Source organism: Cottoperca gobio, chromosome 5, assembly GCF_900634415.1.
Source record: "Cottoperca gobio chromosome 5, fCotGob3.1, whole genome shotgun sequence".
Taxonomy (NCBI): Eukaryota; Metazoa; Chordata; class Actinopteri; order Perciformes; family Bovichtidae; genus Cottoperca; species Cottoperca gobio.
In genome coordinates, this window is record NC_041359.1 from 22,854,727 (window position 1) to 22,875,754 (window position 21,028).

Consider the following 21,028-nt stretch of genomic DNA (forward strand, 5'->3'; position numbering starts at 1 on the left):
AACATGTACATATACATTTAAAAACACAAAAAATAAGCCTCTTCTGTAAGTAGGCCTATGTAAAAAATATTGTTGTCCGATAATGGATGTAATCCTCCTGGTGGCCGTTACACATATACCGTTATTGTCACGTTACATAGAAAAGGAGAAGTATTGCACGCGCCCCCATACGGTGGTCAGAAGAAAACCGTTGACCGTTAACTCACGTTTTGACTGAAGTTAAATGCTTTATACTTAACACTTCCAGCGATAGGTAGGTACGTACCTCGTCGTCATTTGCCAAAATATTGTATTGACAACTTTAAATGTTTTGCCTGGTAGCTATTTTGTTATTATTTGTAGAAATTAACGTTACTGAAGGTTACGTCAAGTGCCGTTAACTTCATGGCTAAACTGAATTGCTAGTAACAAGCTAGTTAGCTTATGGCCAACGGGTCAAGGTAACGTCAGTTTAATTAATTTGAAGGTTGTCTGACATTATTTCGCTCTAATACTTTGTCTCCCTCTTGATAAAGTCCAAATGTGTATTTAACTGTTAAAGCTAAGTAAACTACTCTACGCTAGAAGATATAAACTGTATGCTGTCATTTCAGGATGGAGAGAGACCGGGGTTTTAACTTCAAACTGTTGATACCTCCCAGGGTGAATAACGGACAGGTATCCGCAGTTCATCCTCAGGAAGTCTTTGAGAACTGTGGGGTTTTCATGAATACATTGCAGCAGGTAACTGTTGATTTAATATGCCAAAAGTTAGCCACCAGTGAATATTAATACATACAATCAATGCAAAATACATTGATGCTAGCTCAGTCTTTATGTATATATATATATATATATATATATATATATATATATATATATATATATATATATATATCCAATCCAACCATAAGGATAGTAAGGCCTGAGATTGGCCAATATGTTTTCCTGACGGTTAAACATGCCACTATTCTTTGATATTATCTGTCTAAGAGGTAATAATCATCAACACACATGATGTCTAAGCATAATTGTTGTTCTCCGCTAGGTTTACAGTAAAGGTTTTGAAAAAGAGCAGAGCATACCTTTCCCCAATACAAGCGTTGTTGCACCAACTAAACCAACCAGACCAGGTAATTTCTATTCAACAACACTGGCTACATAATTTCAGTATAAAAGAAGTTGGCAAGTATCATAAACCTTATAATAAACTGATCATTGTCTCTCCTCTAAAGACTTTCCCAAGATGAAAGCCGTGTCACCAATGGAAAAAGGCGAGGTAATAACTGTTTTTTTTCACTTGTACAAATAAGTGAAGCATGAATAGGATAGATTTGGCCTTTGCAATGTGTTTATTCAAAAGAATGTCAATTTACGTCCCAACATTGTGAATATATTCCCTAGAATAATTGCAATCCTGGACCACTTTATTCCAAGCTGTTGGATGAAGTTGAGAAAATGAAGTGTTGGAAGGTCAAAGTTGACTCCGACACTGTGAAAAAGGAAAGGAGACTCCAAGAAAAGAAAAGAACGATTGAAACTCAACGCAAAGCCATTCAAGAATTGCAGGTGTGTGCCTCGCTAACAAGTTTTCTTTATCTGTCATTCTCTCTCTCTCTCTAACCACATATTCTTTTAACATCAAAGGATTATTGATAATAGAGGAACAGCATAATCTAACCTTTGTTTTGTATCTATAGTGGTATGTATTATGTGTGTTCTGTCTTTACAGTTTGGAAATGAAAGTCTCAGTGTAAAGCTGGAGGAACAGATCAGTGAAAATGAGGATTTGACAAACAAGTATGGCTTTTGTTTGAAAAATGCCTTGAAACACACTTGCAGCATTTTCTGAATATATATGTTTGGTCTGTATAAAATGTTTTGTTAATGCCGAATTCCAATTTTAAATACAGAAACAACGCAACAAAGAATTTGTGTAATATACTCAAAGATACCTTTCAGCGTTCAGCTGAGAAAATGCATTTATGTAAGTAAAAATGCTTCAACTTTTTTCTGCCCCAATATGTGTATTAACCAGTTATATTATTAAGTGTTGAAAATAAGGACACATTGCTGTATTTTTGATAACAAATGTTTACATTTTCTAGTTGAATCCGAAAGAGAAGAAACTCATCACCTCTTTATGAAAAATAGTGGGATTATTCAGGTAAAACACCTCTAAATCTATATCATAATGAAGTTTGTTTTTATCAATAATAATTTGGTTTACAGGGGTCCGTAAAACAGAAGGACAAAAGGTTTAATCGTCAGTGTACATTTATTATTTTCTGTAGGAACTGATTGCCGCATTTGAAAGCCTTCATATTCGTGCTGAAGCTGATCAACAGGAGATGCAGAAAGGTTTTATTTATTTATTTTACAATTACTGCAGTCTTTTTACTACAGCAACTCCAAATCTTAGGATATCAGTCAGAAATAACTTGAAGGACAAGATTGATTTTAAATGACATAGGATGAATTATTGATAGATTAACGAGCAAGAGAAAAATTCCACCAGCAAGAAAGTATTATTATTGTTTTATCTTTTTCCAGTCAAAGAGGCCTTGCTGAAATTTGAAGATCTAAAAAAGAAGTATCATCAAGAATATAACATAAAGGAGAAAGAGGTTAGTTAAATTAACTTAACAATCAGTTTATTTGGAAACCTTTGAAACCAACAGTTTAAGGATTGCTACTCACATTCCCAGGTTGCAGTGCTTCAAACAAACATTGAGGATAAGGAAAATGAACTACAAAAACTCCTGCTTGACCTCCATGAAAACCAGAAGCACTGCAAACAACTTCAAGAGGCGACAGGTAAGATCATAGCTGTATATTTTTAGATTCAGAATTTTATAAACATTGTGTTGTGGCAATTTCTTGTTAAACAACATTCAATATATTGTCAACATTGTTTTTAATAACATTCCCAGCTGCAGTAATAAAAAAAGGCAACTATTCAATGATACATTAGGTTTAGTTTAAACATAAAAATGGATACAGTGGTAATCAAAGAGCCCATGACAAGGTTCTCTAGGTGTAATATGCTACTGCAGCTTTAATCAATAAACAGTTCAATACTGAATTATTACTAATGTTATAATGGCTCTTATTTCTTGTGTGTCGAATGTTTCAGTATTTTCGGATAACTTGTTATGAAAATGACACTAAAAGTGGAAAAAGTTGGCCTTACCATGAAATACTAACATATTGTTTCATATTAATACTCTAAAGGATTCCAAAGATGATATCATTAAATATTTACTAACTTTACAGATAAACAACATGAACTTCTCAAAAGCTCAAAAAGTGAACAAGAATCCCTTCTTCAAAAACTGCACACTGCAGAGCAGCGCTGTGAACAAACTGAGGTGAGTGTGTTGAGATTCTTGTCATTTTCAGTAAAACTGGGCTCTGTCGTGCATTCTCTGCTTTAAAAAATGTTTCTATCCATCAGAAAGATCGTGAAGCTATTGTTGCACTGCTGCAACAAAGTAAAGAAGAATATGCAGAGATGATAAAAAAAAAAGACTTAAGCTTGCAGGAGCTCAGCAGAGGTAAAAATCAACAAGCAGAGAAGTTGGAACAGATTCAAACAACCATTCAGGAGCTACAGAATTCACTTGCCTTAGAGATGAAGAGGTATACTTTCCCCCTGAAAATTCAGAGCATTTTCATGACTAAATAGTTTATTTTCATGCCGTTATGTTCCTGTTACGAGCAAATTTCCTTGCTGCGAAACTAATATGGGAATATCTTATTTTCAAGTGCCAAAGAACTTGAGGATAAGCTCATGGAAAACAACAAGGAACTTGAAAGAAGGAACACACTGTTAGGTAAGCCTCACTGAGTGAGGTATGTAGATATTTTTATTTGAAGCTCTTTCAAGCTGAAAAAGAATGTTTGACTCGACAGGAGAGAGCATGGAGCAGATTGCAAAGAAAGATGAACATATCAAAATCCTTGAAGATGAACTGGTAGGGTGAATTATAATTTTTAAGAAGAGTTTATTCTTTGTTTTTTAACCATTCATTGTCTGAACACGACATAAGAGAGCTTGGAGACACTCACAGTATGCTTTATGTGTTCTTAGGATGAAAAATCAAAATGTGTTGAGTCCTTGAAGGGTAAGATTGACGTCACTGAAATCAGAGTGGAGGAACTCACAGCTGAGCTTGCAAGAAAAACCGAAGAAGCCCAGCTATTTCAGGTGATCCAAATAGATCATTAATCTCAGAAGGAAAGATGATGTTTATTCCATAGTCTATTACAGATACCTAGAAATGTAAGCTCTATAATTGTTTTTGATGCAGAATGAAGCAGAGATTGCGAAAACAGAAAATGAGCTACTGAAGAAGGCTTGTGAAGCTGCTGAAAAGGCACAAGAATATTTAAAGGAGACGTCCACAGTGACAGAGGTTTTTACATTTTTCACTGGAGATCTTTTTTGTCATGATAAAACATTCAGTGATATGGTGTGTTATACTCAACACACAACTTCACCACCTTGTGTTTTTTATGTACCCTCAGATCACAGTGCAGAAGCTGGACGGACAATTGTTTACTGAAGTAAAGAAAAACAAAGAAAATACCTTTCAGATGGAGCAACTGAGGACAGACATCACACAGCATGAGTGAGTTCTTCAATAGCCAGCCATTCCATAATATTAATATGTAACTGTTGTAATCTTAATGTCTAATGTTTCATTTATGTCATTTTAAAGAGTAAAGTACAAAGAGCTATTATCCAACTTTAATGAGCTGCAGTCTGAGAAGACAGTCATTCAACAGCAGTTTGAGAGCGGATCTTCTAGTGTGAAAGCTATTGAGGAAAACATGAAGGTCTGAATTATCCAATCAAATGTGGTAGACCATTTTCATGTGTACGTTGACTGTTTGCATTAGGTGCATTTGTTTTTTATTGCTGACTGAATCATATAAATGACACATTCTGAAAGCTGTTTTGACTGATCAGGTGAGTGAGAAGAAGGCTGCAAAGCTCACAAGAGAAATTCAAAGACTGGAAGAAGAAAACCAAGGTTTACGGTGAGTTTACACTTAAAGAGGTTTGACATTGTGTAGTTTTCCAGATTAAAAGTTTAATTCTTTCACTACATAGAGAGGAAGTAGAGTCCATTAAAACCAAAAGCCAAGGAAAATATCAGGAAACTGAGGCTCTGCAGAAGAAATTTGAAGAAAATGTAAGTATGCTAAATAAACCAATCAATAGAAACACAGGTTTCATAAAGATGCCTGTTCTGAAAGTGTTAAATTATGATTTCTCTGATTTGTTTTGTATAGTATGAACATCTGCAGGAGGAAATAACAGAAAAAGAAAAACAAATCAAATCTGTGGAAACAAAGGTGATTGATTTGTTGAAAACTGAACATTTGAAATGCTATTATCATTTATAATGTTCTGGAAATAACAAGAAATTGCTTGTTTTCTAGCTGTATAATCTCAGGAAAAAATGTGAAATTAAATTTAAAGCCCAGGAGGAATACCAGAAAGAGGTTTGTTATGACTATGAAACCGTAGATTTACAATACATGGAATGTTATTGGTATTTATTCAGCTAACAATTGAATTGTATATTTTCAGAATAAAATGCTTAAGAAACAAATAGCAAAGGAGAATGCGAAATCCAGTCAATTTGAAATTGTGGTATGTTGATGTGGTTTTTTAATTTTTTTATCTTCCAGTTCTGAATATTGATATAAACTATTTAAACTAATAAGTATAACCCTGCATGATGTAAATGGCTGTTTTTGTCTTTAGATCGACAGTCTTTACAAGGAAGCCCAAAACCTTAAAAGACTGAACGAAGAAGACCATCAGAAATTGCTTAACGATTTTGAGTCCAAATCAACCTTTGCAGCGGAGCTTGAGAATGAGGTTACTTATATATTGTTGTGTTATTTAACATATTTTTAGCTCCTCATGATACAATTATTGAAATGAAGAATGTAACCACTTTGTTTTACAGCTACACAAACTCAGATTAACAGCAGCAGAGGCCATCAAGAACAAGGAAGACACAGAACTCAAGTGTCAGCACAAGATAACAGATATGGTCGCACTGATGGAAAAACATAAAGTAAGGTCATCATAAAGTATATATTTTGCTGTCTCAAAATGTTCTTTTACAGCATGACTGTCAATCCAAACAAATGTTACATTAGAAGGAACTTTGGCTTTTTATTTGTAGAGCCAGTATGACCGGATGGTTGAAGAAAAGGATGCAGAGCTTGATGAGAAGAAAAAGAAGGAGATGAAGGCTGTTGATCATAGGAAATCACTGGTATAGTGCTGATATACATGTATACTTATTAACATATGATATTTTAGGGTTAGTACATTAGGTGTTATTAAATAATGAATAAATTATATCCAAAACTACATTCTTAAAATCAGGACTTGGATCTCGCAAAGCACAAGACAGATAATGATCAGCTGAAGCAACAGCTGAAGGCAGAAATAACAGAGAAGGTATGTCCTAGTTTGAATCAGTTACATTTTATTTTTGGCTTTTTACTGAAACAAGTCGTACTTTAGCTTTTGAGAAACAATTCTTTGAGAAACACTTAATTGCCATCAGGAAAATGTGCAGAAGGAGCTGACTGACATGAAGAAAGAAATGTCTTCAGAAGCAAGGACCAAGCAGGTAAATAAATCTGTACATCAGCAAATAGGCTACCACTGATGGCGTGGTTTGTCTTCACATGTACTTAACCAAGAATTCATCTTTAACATTCTAGTCACCTGCCTCAAACTATAAACAAGAGACTCCAAGAGAGAGCTCTTCGAAGAGACACATGTTTGATTTTTCCAAGGCCAGGAAAACTCCCTCCTACAGCAATGATGGAAGTTCTGCAGTTATGAAGAAAGCTGTGAGTTTATTCTAACAGATTTTTTAGACAGATTGAGAAAATTCTCTTATTTCAGGCACATTCTTAATTGTTGAGGTAAGTTAGAAATCAAACCATCAAGTTTTCTTAACTCAACTTACCTTTTCATACAGACATACTGTCCTTTATTCACATAAATTGTGTGCAGAGAAATAGAATGGAAGGTGTGTGCGTGTGTGCGTGTGTGTGTGGGTGCATGTGCATGCAAAGGTTGTGTATTGTATGTGCATTCATGTGTCGGAGATGTGTCATTCTCAGTATGCACTGTATGTCAACCTTGAATGAATGCGATGAGAACGGGTCACTATATGCTAATATGGAACAATACTCTGATGATTTACGGTTGCCAAGGGATCAATTTAATATTGTATAACATTGTATAACATCTTCTTTGGTTAAGAAATCTGACATTGAATCCATCAGTACATCATGTGGAACAACACCAAAGGCCAAGGTAGAAAATAGTTAACACTGTATATTTATTCAAAGAAAGTTGATTGGCTATGATGATAGAGAACAGTATAACATAAACATTTAGTCTATTTGATTCTGTCTATTATTGTTGCATCATTTATTCATTCTTGTAGGAAATTTGCAATGAAGAGAAGAAAACCCCAAGAAGTATTACAAACAGGCTTGGTAGAACATCAAAGATCAAAGTAATATTCAGTATTATTCTGACATTTTCCATAATGAATACAAATATTAATTAATTTTGTTGACATTTACTCTTTGAATTCCTTTGCAGTGCTACAGAATAAGGACACCTCCTTCTGCTGAAAAGGCAGCGAGCTGGGGGAAGAACTCCTTACTGCTGTCAGACTTGTCAGACAGCTCTGATCAAAATGATATGTTGGTCAGTTGTCAGTTGTCAGTATCATTGTTTTTGTGAATTATATTCTATCAAATCAAAAGATCTGATTTGTCCTTCTGTTTCTCTTCTTGGCAGACTTTTGAAAGAACATACACACCAAATGTTTCCGCTTCACACTGCAAACCCAACATCTTCAAAAAGGTAAAATGCTATTTTTAAAAGAGATTTATGCATTGTATTCTTTGACAAAGAAGAAGCAATCCCTGGTAATTGTTATTTAAAAAAAATGGATCAACATTTTTGCAGATCCAGAGCCCTGTCACTCATAAATCACCAGGGACGGCTTTGAAGTTAGCTGCAATGAAAAGGATGAGAGATGCTGGTTGGATGGCTGTTACTGGCTGTGACAAAAAAAAGAAGATGACCAATGACAAGATCTTTGCATAAATAGTTATGTTACAGGTCAGATAAACCTTAACAATATCAGACAGGTTCATATTCCAACTTTGTTAACATTCATACTCACTGTTCGGGATCAAACAAACAGCATTAATAATAAAAACAGGCCAATTTCTTTCTTAAGATGCAGAGAAAATATTGTTTTGGATCAGTTAAACAGCACTGTTAACAGAAATATTTACCTTTTCATATTTCAGCTGTTTGTTTAGGGTAGGTAGATTTTACATGACTGCAGAGTCACCCTCTGATTTTAAGTACTTCAGTTTGTTCAGTTTCAAAATCAGTTTGTTTTGGTGCTGTTGTATTGAATAATTTATCTTTACTGGTGTTCACAAGAAATCTAATTTGTTCTGCATAAGTTTATAATGCAAACCTTATATATTTAGTATATGTATGTATCCTAGTATTAACAACTATTTAAGTAAAATTAATGTTCAAATTGTTCAGCATTGTCCTTGTTTGAATGTTCTGTGTTCGCTTCCTCTCTGCTGTCAGCCTCTATACATTTTACAGTGGTGAAATTTCAGTCTTGAAATTGTACTAATTAGTAGATGGAGAAAGTTGATTTTGTCCATCCTTTCAGGCACCAAAACAATATGAACTCTCTCCTTAATGAAGGAACTGGAGACTGAATTGAGATTGGTCTGTTGTTTGTGCTGTTGGCACGTTGTCGTATATCGGGTGGCCATCATAAAGTCCTCCAGAAATCACAAGTGTGTCATCGTCTGCCTCAAATGCATCTGTTAAAAAATTAAATAGGTATTTTTGAACTGCTAATGATAGACAAAATAGTATGTATTGATTGTGTGTTGAAGGGGAAGTCCTTACCCGTGTCATCAGTGTTATTTAGAGGTTGATGCAAGTATTGGATTTTATGTTTGCATCTGTGAAGCATGAACCCAACACATGCCAGAGCAAATACTCCGAGTACAGCGCTGAAGAAAATAGTCATTGTCCTTTCTGAATTGTTTAGTATCAAACCTAGTAACACAGGAAACACGGAACAAATTAAAGTCAATTACATGAGTTAACAATAATAAAACTGATGCCTGATTCTTACCTTTTGTGGCTTTGTCCATTGAATCTGAGATTGTGGTGACAGTGTGGGATGAATTTGCAGTTGTATTTACTGTAGCATCCGGTGTGCTCATGTAACCTTCTGTGCTCTGTGATGTTGGTGTTGTCTGTGCAGTAAATGTTGGAGTGTGATTGCCAGGTCTTGTGGTCATTTCTGATGTATTATTTGTCAGAGGAGTTATGATGGTTGTTGACTGAGATGTCTGGAGAAGACTTGTGCTCTCAACTGTTGCTGCTGTAGTTTCTGTGAATGTTTCATTGCCCTGGGTCGCGTTGATAAACGGAGTCGTGTTTTCAGTCAAGTTTGAGATAACAGTTACACGTACAGTTGAGTTAGATGAAGTTACCATCGTAGGTGTGTGTGTCAGGTTTAAGACAGGGGTTGTTATTGTAGTTGTGATCGTCAAATTATTGTTTTGCGCTTGTACCACAGCAACAGAAAGCGCCAGAAGATAACAAGCTAGGGTAGCAAAGATGGTGTCCATGATTATTAAGTCCTGTAATGGGAAACAAAACATGGTCTGAAAAACACTTCAATAACTGAAATTGTTCCCTTATCTTAGTAATATTTAGTTTAAACCTTAAGTCTGTGTAGCGAAAACAACATCTTAAACATGGTCTCGGACCTTTTATAACTAGGTCATATGCAATAAATTATCTGATATACTGCAGGAAATGATCAGACAAAAGTAAACGCATTATGGCCTACCAACTCTGATCCTTTGTAGTTACGGAGATGGAAACATTTGTAATCTCCCTCTCGTGTGGCTAAGTCCAAACCTTGACTAAGAAGTAAATGACAGATCACGCTCACCTTGTTTTTGTTCGTATCAGTGAAAACTAAAGTGGTTCACTTCACAGTCAGCGAGTCTGCCTCCATGTCACGACTGACTCCACTTCCTGTAAACCTTGAACAGCTAGTGTTGATTTGCTGGCATTGTGGCAGGTGAAAGTGGGCAGGTCAGTTTTTTGTAAACTTCCTCTATTGTATGTTGCCAAGGAGACAAAGGACATGTTTATTACCTAGACCAAAGCTCAATGTCTCTCTCTTTTTGTCTGTCTCTCCTTTATTGCTCTGTTCAAATACATTTTACAGCCCTGAGTAGAACAGAAACTGCATTTTCGAAGCATTAACTACAGAGTAGATGTATTCGTCTTGGCTTTACTGTCCTATATTCCCTCTTACATACATACGAAGGTCATACACTCACTGCTGAATTTGTATGCTTGTGTACGTCTGTTTATTATGTTATGTTAATGTTTATTAACAAGTAGAATGTTTGACTAGTTCATACAGGTCATTCATAAAGATTGCACAATTAACATATAAAAAAATAACCATCTACATAACAATACTCAAAAACAAATGGCCATTGTTCTTACAATAGTGTCTTGTCATCATACATATTGTAAAATATCACACAGTACTCCAGTGTCAGCAGGAAATGAAGGAGGACAATGTTCAGGTAGAGAATATAGAGCTTGCAGTCACCATTAGGGAGAAGAATTGAACAAAGGGCAATAAAAGTAAAGTTCACTGATTAACAGGAAATGGCGGCAGCTCAATCATAGTGTGACAAAATATGTGGTGGCGTTATTTAAGCAACATGTTGAAAACACATCATAAGTCATATCAACATAAATAGGCACATACCGGTAATGAATAATTGCTTTTGAAAATCAAAATCACCACAACGATATAGCAGCAAAACATTTAGGACTTGTCATTTATATATTTATTATAATAAAAAATCACATTAAAATGTCTCCATGAAGGAAATATGTATCGATATGGCAGCGTTACAGTTTGGTGGCTTTTTCAACATCTTTGCTCTTCACGTCAAAGTCTGTAAATGTGGAGTTGTCAGCTTCTATATGAAAGTCTGTTGCAAACTTTTCTGTGACTTCTGATGCCTGTAGTGGGTTGAGAACAAACCATTAATAACACATGACAAAATCTGTACATCTATTTGTAATATATCCTTACTTTGTTACCAATTATATAACCAAAGGGTTAGTCTCCTACCTCTGATTTACTACAGCAGCTGAAGCAGATCAGGTCGCTCGCCTTCACAAACAGATCAGGGTTAATTCTTTCTTGCTTGCATCCACCTAAAAAAAAGAAATTGATACATATTCCTTTTAACTTTTTTTTTTTATAGTAGATTTAGATTATAATATTAAATATTTAAGCATTGGTGTGTCTCTGGATGTGAGGTGAGGAGATAATGTCTCACCTGTGATCGCGCTCACCAGCAGGCCAATCACCATTGTGCTCAGTGTACCCAAGAGACAAAAGTAGAGGTAGGACAGAGAGTACCAGGAGTCTGCCAGAGGTGGCCTCACACTGACACACAGAGGAAACACTTGTTACACCAACATGATCGCCACTTCTTTCTGATGACACACTGTATGAAAGTTTTGTTGCAATCATCCATTATCTTTGTTATCGATTAATCTACTGATTATTTACGATTATTAACAGTCCAAAACCTGAATATATTCATCTTACAATGATATAAAATAGAGAAATTACATCTAGACTGAGAGTCTTTGGATTTTCTCTCTATCACGTTGCATAAACAACTGTATTTCAGAATTTATTTTGAAATGCATGTAAAGCTTATACAAAAAATGTATTTCTGAATAGTGCTCCAGAAAAGCAGTGGCACTGCATGTTTGTTTAAGTTTAATTAAGTTTATGGATACAGTGATGCAGCATTGTACCATTCAAATGTGAGCAGTCTTACCTTGATGACAGCTAAATCTATTTGATTTTACTTTCTAAGTTTATGAAGTTTTAACTTTTTGTGATGAATTGGCGAATGGAATTAAGTTTTAAAGCTTTGAATAATTTCTGTACTTTTTGCTTCATTAAAATGCTAATATTCCTAATATATATACCTATATATATATATATATACGACTGTGACCATCTCATGTGCTTGAGTCACAGCAGACGGACCTTATTTTCTCATGTAATATGACTCACTCAGGCTGCGAGGTCAGAGTCACTGGACTGGTCCACGGAGCTGTCGTTGTGTAGTTTTGGCCCATTGTGCTGTTGCAGCCCGCAGTGCTGACTTGGAGAGGATTTGTCTTTTCAGCTGTTGGTGGGTAAATTTGGCCTGCAATCCCCACCCACAGAGTCAACACCAGACCAGTGATCATTCCAACAAGTCCTCCCTGCAAAGTAAATATGACGGCAGTGAAATACTTCCTGGATGTGTCACATGTGTTGTATTAGCGATATTTCTTTGTGTTGCCAGAGAGTGCCGTTGTGCAAGTCAATGCTCTAGCAGAAAATACTCACTATTGAATTTGATGTGCGGAATAGCATGCCTAACAGGTAAAGACCAAGAAGAGGCCCGCTGATCATACCAAATATGGACAGAGCTGCCTGAAAACAGAAAATCAGGAGGCTTGTAGTTCTTAACATTCAGCTCTTGGTGGAGCAGTAGAGCAATAAATGCAGTAGAGTTGGTGCATGGTGTTTACCTGCAAAATGCTCCCCAATGCTGAAGCAACTCCAGCCATCCCAATACACACGCAACCAAAGAATACACCTGGGAGATGTTGAATTCAACATTATTTAAATAAAAGAAAGGATCTAATCGCAGATCGTGCACGTAATCTGCACGTTAGACAAACTTTAAGATACGTTTTCATACATATTTATGGAAATCTTTTCAACAATATTTAGTGATAGATGTCATTTACTTTGAATTTTAAGTAGGAACATATTTTTTGGTATTAAACATATTTTGTCTTGCTTCTCCATCGCTATCTGCATTTCAGCACCATCAGACCAAAACAAGTGCTGCCACTACTGCGATTCACTACTGAGATTATTCAATTTTAAGTGGTTAATCCATCCATCTATTTTCTGCACCTTTATTTCGTCAGTTTTTGTTTTTTACAATCATACTTTTGTCATATGTATATAAATTCATCCACATGTAATTACAAAGGGACTGACTGCACAGTAATTACATATAATATAGAATGGAGCCTCACCCTTGATCCTCCCAAAATAACCTACATGTCCCAACATGCACTACTTTCTGAGATGATGTTGCCACTTGAACAGTGGAACCAGAAACACCTAAATGACAACCTAAGAATAACACGATAAGATAATGGTTATCTTGGTAACTGATATCTTGTGAGCTTGAAGGAGTCACACTGTATGATGATTACTGTGGTATTTAAATGAGATATGGAAAACAGTTTTCCTTTGTAGTAGTTAAGTCACTTATTGCTTTAGACTTTTTCTGACACTTGCTAATCTTTTATATTTGAAACTTACTCAGGCCCATGTTCATCCAGATCACCTGTTTCTCTGTGAGGTTTTTGCACACCGGAAAAATAAAGTCTTCCACAGTGACAGCAACAAGGGCATTAATGCTGGAAGACACCGTGCTGGAAAATATGCAACAGTAAGCTTTTAGTCACTGGACACAACAGGAAGCCTGATGCAATGAAATGGCAATATAGATTACACATAAGATCTCAGGTAGCATGCAGGTAGGTGGTTTCATTCATCATGTATGAATAAAAAGACAACAATAACTTATTCAATCGTCAGTGGAACAATGACGTGGACGTTTCTCAGGAAGAAACATAATCCAGGTACTGCTGACTCATTCTTTCCTCCCATTGTACCTTATCTACAAGATCATTTCCTTATTCTTGTTAAAATAATACATTTGTCCTTGTTTGTCCCAGGCCTCACCTGAGGGTACCGCTGTATGCAGCAGCCACAAACAAGCCAGGGATTCCAGGGTAGGCAGCCAGAATATCCATCACCAGGTACGGCAGCATCTGGTTTGTAAATATGAACCATTTCTACTGTTAACTATGATGCTTTGTTACACAACAAACCACATGACGTCCATGAGATGATGAGTAAACAGACAATAGCAGCTGCAGTTACCTGATCAGACGTGCTTATATCACCGTTTGCAAGTGGGTCACAGTTCTTGTAAATGGAATACATGGTGAGGCCAGAAAACACAGCCAGACTCACAGTTAGCCACAAGCCAAGCATGTTCACATACAAAGACCTGAGAGATGAAAGAGCTGTGAGTGCACAAAGCTTCGCTCACAGCTGACAATGTAATGTTAGCATTGCAGGAATACTCACATCTTGGCATGTCTCAAGGTTTTGCAGGAGATGTAGCGTTGCACCTGGGACTGGTTGATTGAGTAGATGGACACCCACATGACGCTGCCACCGATTACGATAGTCCAGAAAGTGTGTCGCTTCAGAGGATCTGGGTCAAAACTGGGATAAAAGTCAACAACATGTGAAAGTGTTGAATGTGTTGCGACAGCAACAGCACAACCCACTTGTGAGATGACTCACATCGTGTGCCAAACAGTGAACGGGAAACAATTCTAGGAAAGTTAATCTCATTAGTTTTTTTCCGTGGCTGCAGTCTGTTTGATCTGATTGAGGAAGCCCCGCCCATCTGGCGTCATAATCCGTTTAAAACAAACTAACAACAAATACTAGCTGACACAACTCGCGCTCGTGTACTTACTCAAACGCATCTAGTCGGCCTCCTTGACCCGCATCTTCCCAAATCTTAGTCAGGCCTCCCTGCAGTACAGCTCCTCGAGCTATAACTGCCACAAAACCTGCCAGCATGATCACCATCTGCATGACGTCTGTCCAGATTACTGCTTTCAGGCCTCCCTGAAACAAAACCCATGTTAGACCCAGCTTTTTTATTTCCAAGTACTTTTATAAAATCTTTCCAATTTAAAGCCATCTGAGGATTACTGTGATGTTAAAATGTGTACAATTCTACATTATCATGCAGAGTAACTTGAATTAGTTTCACAAGCACATCGGACAGTTTTATTAACCACACACTAAAATAGATGGATGATGATACCAGCGTGTAAAATCGGCCTTAAAAACCACAATGAACAGGAAATACAAACATACTTGGACTCAATAATTTAAGTCTATGTTTGTATACATTATACACTTCTTGTATACTCTTTTTTTCGCAGATCATTAATTCAATGCAATACCTAATAGATGAAATGCACGATACTAACCAAAGTGCAGTAGACGATGCATACTGCTCCTGTAGCCACCAGCACTCCCCATAGATTAAGTCCTGTGACTGAGTAAACGCAAAAGAAAAGCAGTTTTAGTAACTTCAGGCGAACATCTCCATAAGCTCTCTGAAATGCTTTATTTATCCATCTTTTTTTACTTGGCACTTTTCCTTTATTTAAAACAAAAGCACATGTGGTCACCTCTTTGGTTTGAGGTTCAGTCTGTGTTAAACATGTGTCACATCTATCAGTAGTACACAGTATAAACTGTTATCAGGTTAAATCCATTACCACTAACACAAGTACCTCTGGAAGACTAGAAAGTACTTTTTATTCAATATTGTTGCAAGAACAGCCCATGTATAGACTTACTTTGATTTAGTGCAAGAGCTGGAGCGTAGATGACCATGCCGGTGTACAGGGCCTGAGAAAAGATGCCTCCATTAGTTGATTAGGTGGAAACGCAACAAGCATGTGATTCATATTAATTAGGAATTGGCATCAAGAATCAATTTGACATGACGTCAAACAAGTGCATGTTATCTCCTCATGGTTTTGAACTTTTGTTTTTAATTATCTTAATACAGAAGGTCATTGAATATTCCTCTTTATTTCTATTAAAAGCATGTTTTAGTTACCGTCTGAATGATGTACATTGATGTTCCAATTAACCGAATGGGCCGGCTGAAGCGCAGCTCCAGGTACTAGAAGTGAAAGAAAAACCTTGACAGTCATTTAACCGTAGATCGTGTTCACACACAGTGGTTTAGTTTATATATCCACATTTACAAAATATTAAAGGTGTTTGTTTTTGTTGCTCTATTTTAACTCCAATGTCCGCCCACGAGTTGGAGGAAACACTTTTATAGCAGTTGGATTTCATACAGCCTTTGATAGGAATTAACCCTTGTTGCCAACTATAGTGGCGCAACATTAACTCATAAAAGTCTTGTGTCTCTGCACCCATAATTACTTTCAAACTGATTTGGTACTGCACCTCTCGGCCAGCCTTTGTACCATTATAATCATATACATTCTGTGGCATTTCCGTACCTCATAGGCGCTGGTGATCCCCAGTCTGTAGAAAAGCGGGACAAAGATCTCAGCAGTGATCATCGACATGATAGCATAGGAGAAGCCGAAGAGCCAGAAGGCTGCTCCAAACTGGTAGGCCTCATTAGGTGTGCCAATGACCGTGATGCCAGACATGAAGCTGGCTGTGAGCGACATGGCAACTGGCACAGCTGTCATTTGCCGTCCACCCAGCAAGAACTCGGCACTGCTGGTGTCCTTGCGGCTTCGGATGGCCTGGAAAAGGCCGACGCCGGCTGACAACAAAATAGTTCCAGCAAAAACCACATAATCCCACACAGAGAAAGTGGCCACTGGACCACCGGTACCAGCCATGGTTAGTTCAGCAGAAGAGCTTCCTTTTACCAGCACTTCTCTCTAAACTTTTGTTAAGAATGCTTCTGTATTATGCAATCTTGGTAACTTTTAATGTTCTTCCCTCTAATTCAGCCTGAAATTGTCCTCAACTCCAGTTGTACGCGAACCAATACCATGGGCAGAGATTAGCACTACAGACAGCCAGCGTTTCAGACTCTGTCAACTGCTAGACGTGTGCAAATGAGCTGCACTCATCTTAAAAGTTTCCCTTCCTCTGTTGTTTTCGGGCTTTGCCAATCCAACTGTCAACTCTTACAGTCTCTCCAACCGATAGTGAAGAATGAGATACTTCAACCACTGGTCCATTCCAATGCTTTCGGCACACTATAAAGGTTAGCTCACTTTAGTTAATAATCCATCAAGGACACATGGTACAGAAGTCAGCCTTTCAGTGGTTGTAAAAGATGTTGATCCTGTGGTTTGTTCTGATAGACACCAAGATACTTTCTGTTACGATGTCTCCATGCACTTCCAGGAGCGGTATTTACACAACTCAAGGTTACTCAGTAGTTAATACTTATATGATGAGTTTTCAGGGGGCAGGTTAAACCTTTATGGTTGGGCCACTTTGGGTTATGTAACAACCATTGCTTTACTAAGCACATCTACAGTTTATCTTTGTTTATCATTCCAGTGATGCATTGGGAAGCAACACACGTGGTGTGACAAATACAGTAAAACACGCTGCAGATTACCAAGAACAATGTGTTTGAACTTTAGAGAACAAGGAGATAAAAACAAACGCATGCTTCACAATGATGACTTCATGTTTTAGAGAGATTTTGATTACCCTTGACAATCATTAAACACAAATACAGATAAGGAAATAAGGAAGACTCCTTGTTCTTTTTGGTGAAGAGATAATGTCTAATGCCAGTTACATTGACTTGCTATGAGAGCATATTACATTAACCTGCTGTTCATAACAAGTTTGGACTGTGACAGTTTGTGTGCACTTTGCTGACTCGTATAGACTTACTGTAACCAACAATGTATGAAGAATCATTTCCACGTGCGCAAAAAAAAAGGGCCTTTACTTTAGTTAATTTTTATCCAAATGAGAAACAGATGAGGTTTGATTTGGTAAATGAAGTAAAACTCGGGTTAAAATTTGAATGGCTCTTTAGAAAATATATGCAGTCTTCCAAGCAGAAAGAAAAACGTTTCTGCATTTTGTGTTGGACTACTTTGGACCGAATCAGACACTAATGCTTTCAGCTGGTGCATAATATAATCCACTGTGTCACTTTCCTTGGTAATTGCATGAACTTTGTTTGTGAAAGAAAATAATTAATTCATGTCATTCACATAATGGACGTAAAGTTTAGTACTCCCTGTCCGTCACAGATAGAAGATAACTGCTACCAGGGAAACAGGTGGATTATAAAATGTTCAGGAGGGATGTTCAGACTCACAGCATCACCACGACTGCAGGTCTCTCGAGCAGGTGACCCACAGAGCGGCACAAATAATATTTGATGCTAAACTTTGTTATCTGGTTGTCAATTAGTTTTTCTTTATCTTTCCTTCCCATTCAGGTCCCAAATGATGCCGTTGCTCACCACGGAGAATGCGGTGTTCACCTGCTGGATGCTGTTTCTGCTGTTCAGCCCAGCTGTTCCCCTGTGTTTACCCACTGACTTCACCCTGTATGTGGAGAAGCCAGAGTGTGACTACTGTGTGGCAATCAACACGACCATCTGCATGGGATTTTGCTACTCAAGGGTATGTACGTCCTAGATTCTCATTCATTTCTTCAGCTGCTCAGATTTTGTCACCGCAATAGCATCACAACCGTGTACGATGCAGTCACTCAACTTCACAGGTGTGTACTTGACATCAAAATGAAGGTAGAGTTTGAAGATGGACGTGGTCCGATCCCCCCATTTTATGCCTCTTCCCTGATTTGGTGTCGCGGCTGGATTGATCCTATCGCAAGATGGACTGTAGTTTGTTTTAATTCTGACAAAGAATTCAGCAAACCTTTTTATAGTCCCCTTTAAATAGTAATTTAAATGTATTATAAATTCCTTCATGTGTTTGTATATGGTGATCAGGACAGCAACATGAGGGATATACTCCGCCCACGCTTCCTTATCCAGAGAGGCTGTACCTATGACAAGGTGGAATACCGTGCAGCCATACTGCCCGGCTGTCCCGTCGACGCCAACCCCGTCTTCACCTACCCGGTGGCTCTCAGCTGCCACTGTGGTGCCTGCAGGACTGACAGCGATGAGTGCGCACACAGGACCAGCGTGGACGGGGCTAGGTGTAGCAAACCAGTACGACGTATCTACCCATACCCTGGCCAGAGCAACTACATGATCCCTTTCTGATTCCTCTGTTATCAGCTTTTGTCTATTTTGTTGTTAAAATGACCAACTGCATGATTCATGAATGTTTTTAGAAGAGACAAACGTCATTCTTTAGTTTGTGATGGATACGCTGTTATCTAGACTGTCTGTACCGGTACCTATTGTTCCAGCCTGTTTTATTGTGTCTTTGTTTCCCAACGTGTCTGTGCTGCGGGCCTGCTTCTCAGTTTACAATGCGGTGTTGATCCTGATGCATATTTTTGGCAGTGTCATTATTTATCCTCCTGTACACTCATGTGTGTGTGATTCCCAGACTTATTATGGTTTACTCAATTAAAGCTGAGGTCTCTAAATAGCTCTCTAACTAAGCTGTGTTTGACTTAATCACATCCTCTGCCGAACCGTACTGTAGCTTTCTGTTTACTACACAAACACAAGACCATGACGCTCCACAATGTCACCTCAGGATACTATATTTGCCTCAGCAGTCATTCTGAAGGCACATGCTTGTTGACATACTCTCTTTCTTCGTACTAAATGGATTATCAGTGAGCATGTTGATCCACAAAGATCAGGCTCAGTGGGAGAAGAAGACTTACCAAACACCAAAATTACAGTGTGACTTTGTTATCTGTCGAGTCATTCTGTCTCATCCCAAGTAGAGCTTATATGTGTAGTTTCCCATCGTCAAAGGGAATTTGGGAGGGAGACAGCTGGAGCTTATTAATAGCACAGCGGTTCAGAGTTGAAATGTGGCTCTCTGTGACAGAGATAGCACAAAAGGCAAGGATAATTTTCTGTTGCACATTCATCAGTCAACAGGAGTGATCACCTGATCATCTGCATCACTCCCCTTATCAAGCTATGCCTTTGTGCAACTGATGCTCGACACATACAATTACAAACTCTGTGTTTTGGGGGCAGAAGTGGAACAAACTATATGAAGTCCATCTGACTGTATGGGGGGGGGGGGAGGAAGTATGAATGTAAAACTAGTTTCTAAAATACTGAGCCACCATGACCTTGAGGAAGCTTGTACAACTTCTGACAACACGACACTGAAACCTTGCAAACAGTCAGCTGACAAAATGGCCATTTTGGGATTTATAATTCATTGTTTTTGTCTGTCTATCAGTGTCAACACTGCTTCTTTTCCTTTGACCGATATTTGTTAAAATGTGGTTCGAAAAAACTCTTCTTTTTAAGTTCTGCAAACAATTACCTTTTTTTTTCTCTTATGAATGTTCAAAAAGCATGTCCTGAGTATAATGACTCTAACTGATCGAGCATGGCTTTACTCCCACAAATCTGGAGCGTTAATGAGCTGTATACAAAAATATGACCTGATATAACTCTAAAATCATCAGACTGGTACGGCACAATGGTTTGAACTGCCCTGCTGAAAGCCCCTGTGCAGTGGTGTTTTCATAATACCCTAATGGAAAAAGCAGTGGATGAAATGGAATTTGCTTCCATCAGCACTCCAGGAGAAGCAGCCATGTGGTGCACATACCGACCACTCTTTCATTCAGACAAACCATACAGTATTGTTTGTGTTGTGTTTATTCAACGAGAACAAATGTGAGATTTTTTTTAGTCTAGACTGAAATATCTCAGCAACTATTGGATGGATTAAGATTACATTTTGTACAGACGCTCATGATGGTCCAATTTTTTACCTTTAGTGCCTTTTGTTTTTTAGTGACATGTCTGGATGGGTTGTCAGGAAGTTTGTTAAAGATATTCACGGTGCCCAGGTGATGTGTCCTAATGACTTTGTCCTGTAGCGCTCCCAGCTGGTCAGTTGAATATCATCAATTCAGCTGGCCTGTGAAATATCTCAACATCGACCCGATGGATTCTCACTAAATGTTGTGCAGACGTTCGTGGTTACCAGACGATGAATCCTAATGACTTTGTGTTCTGCGCACCTTTCCCCTAGCGCCACCTC

The 21,028-nt window shown here is 37.8% G+C and overlaps 3 protein-coding genes and 1 long non-coding RNA gene across 5 annotated transcripts; 2 read left to right on the top strand and 2 right to left on the bottom strand.

Moving 5' to 3' along the window:
• The first annotated feature begins 152 nt into the window (after positions 1 to 152).
• sycp1 (synaptonemal complex protein 1) lies at positions 153 to 8,149 on the top strand. Its single transcript, XM_029431982.1, has 35 exons — positions 153 to 257; positions 594 to 723; positions 1,028 to 1,112; positions 1,215 to 1,258; positions 1,384 to 1,548; positions 1,712 to 1,779; positions 1,893 to 1,966; positions 2,088 to 2,146; positions 2,274 to 2,340; positions 2,533 to 2,606; positions 2,688 to 2,796; positions 3,256 to 3,350; positions 3,437 to 3,621; positions 3,748 to 3,815; positions 3,895 to 3,956; positions 4,073 to 4,189; positions 4,293 to 4,397; positions 4,510 to 4,613; positions 4,704 to 4,821; positions 4,955 to 5,025; positions 5,099 to 5,180; positions 5,281 to 5,343; positions 5,431 to 5,493; positions 5,582 to 5,644; positions 5,759 to 5,875; positions 5,967 to 6,077; positions 6,189 to 6,281; positions 6,395 to 6,469; positions 6,579 to 6,644; positions 6,739 to 6,870; positions 7,289 to 7,342; positions 7,476 to 7,547; positions 7,637 to 7,744; positions 7,838 to 7,903; positions 8,009 to 8,149. Exons 2-35 carry the CDS (start codon positions 595 to 597, stop codon positions 8,147 to 8,149), a joined length of 3,105 nt encoding a protein of 1,034 aa, XP_029287842.1. The 5' UTR covers positions 153 to 257; position 594.
• LOC115008425 (uncharacterized) lies at positions 7,349 to 10,527 on the bottom strand. The gene is made up of 4 exons (XR_003832287.1): positions 10,053 to 10,527; positions 9,222 to 9,735; positions 8,990 to 9,142; positions 7,349 to 8,901 (listed from the first exon to the last, which is right to left on the bottom strand). It is a non-coding gene; the product is annotated as an uncharacterized LOC115008425 (long non-coding RNA).
• Positions 10,528 to 10,538: 11 nt separating this feature from the next.
• On the bottom strand, positions 10,539 to 16,887 carry slc5a8l (solute carrier family 5 member 8, like). The gene is made up of 15 exons (XM_029431986.1): positions 16,367 to 16,887; positions 15,952 to 16,017; positions 15,686 to 15,737; positions 15,311 to 15,378; positions 14,785 to 14,939; positions 14,385 to 14,525; positions 14,175 to 14,304; positions 13,974 to 14,062; positions 13,548 to 13,660; positions 12,737 to 12,804; positions 12,552 to 12,638; positions 12,231 to 12,424; positions 11,476 to 11,585; positions 11,265 to 11,350; positions 10,539 to 11,152 (listed from the first exon to the last, which is right to left on the bottom strand). Exons 1-15 carry the CDS (start codon positions 16,718 to 16,720, stop codon positions 11,039 to 11,041), a joined length of 1,827 nt encoding a protein of 608 aa, XP_029287846.1. The 5' UTR covers positions 16,721 to 16,887; the 3' UTR covers positions 10,539 to 11,038.
• On the top strand, positions 13,974 to 19,385 carry tshba (thyroid stimulating hormone subunit beta a). 2 transcript variants are annotated; one of them, XM_029432025.1, is made up of 4 exons: positions 13,974 to 14,050; positions 18,110 to 18,209; positions 18,301 to 18,487; positions 18,820 to 19,385. In XM_029432025.1, the coding sequence occupies exons 2-4, from the start codon at positions 18,151 to 18,153 to the stop codon at positions 19,096 to 19,098; spliced, it is 525 nt and encodes a 174-aa protein (XP_029287885.1). In that variant the 5' UTR covers positions 13,974 to 14,050; positions 18,110 to 18,150; the 3' UTR covers positions 19,099 to 19,385. The 2 variants fall into 2 exon arrangements, with proteins under 2 accessions (XP_029287885.1, XP_029287886.1); XM_029432026.1 differs by lacking the exon at positions 13,974 to 14,050 and having other exon boundaries at positions 17,769 to 18,209.
• The last annotated feature ends 1,643 nt before the right edge of the window (positions 19,386 to 21,028 follow it).

Excerpts from the sequence above, each read along its gene's own strand:
- tshba (XM_029432025.1), top strand. The coding sequence starts at position 18,151 with ATGTTCAGGAGGGATGTTCAGACTCACAGCATCACCACGACTGCAGGT. Across the intron at positions 18,210-18,300 it reads ACTGCAGGTCTCTCGAGCAG|GTCCCAAATGATGCCGTTGC; the intron begins GTGACCCACAGA and ends CTTCCCATTCAG. Across the intron at positions 18,488-18,819 it reads TGGGATTTTGCTACTCAAGG|GACAGCAACATGAGGGATAT; the intron begins GTATGTACGTCC and ends TATGGTGATCAG.
- sycp1 (XM_029431982.1), top strand. The coding sequence starts at position 595 with ATGGAGAGAGACCGGGGTTTTAACTTCAAACTGTTGATACCTCCCAGG. Across the intron at positions 724-1,027 it reads TCATGAATACATTGCAGCAG|GTTTACAGTAAAGGTTTTGA; the intron begins GTAACTGTTGAT and ends GTTCTCCGCTAG. Across the intron at positions 5,344-5,430 it reads TCAAATCTGTGGAAACAAAG|CTGTATAATCTCAGGAAAAA; the intron begins GTGATTGATTTG and ends CTTGTTTTCTAG.
- slc5a8l (XM_029431986.1), bottom strand. The coding sequence starts at position 16,720 with ATGGCTGGTACCGGTGGTCCAGTGGCCACTTTCTCTGTGTGGGATTAT. Across the intron at positions 14,063-14,174 it reads ATATAAGCACGTCTGATCAG|ATGCTGCCGTACCTGGTGAT; the intron begins GTAACTGCAGCT and ends TTTACAAACCAG. Across the intron at positions 12,805-13,547 it reads CTGGATGAACATGGGCCTGA|GTGTATTCTTTGGTTGCGTG; the intron begins GTAAGTTTCAAA and ends AACATCTCCCAG.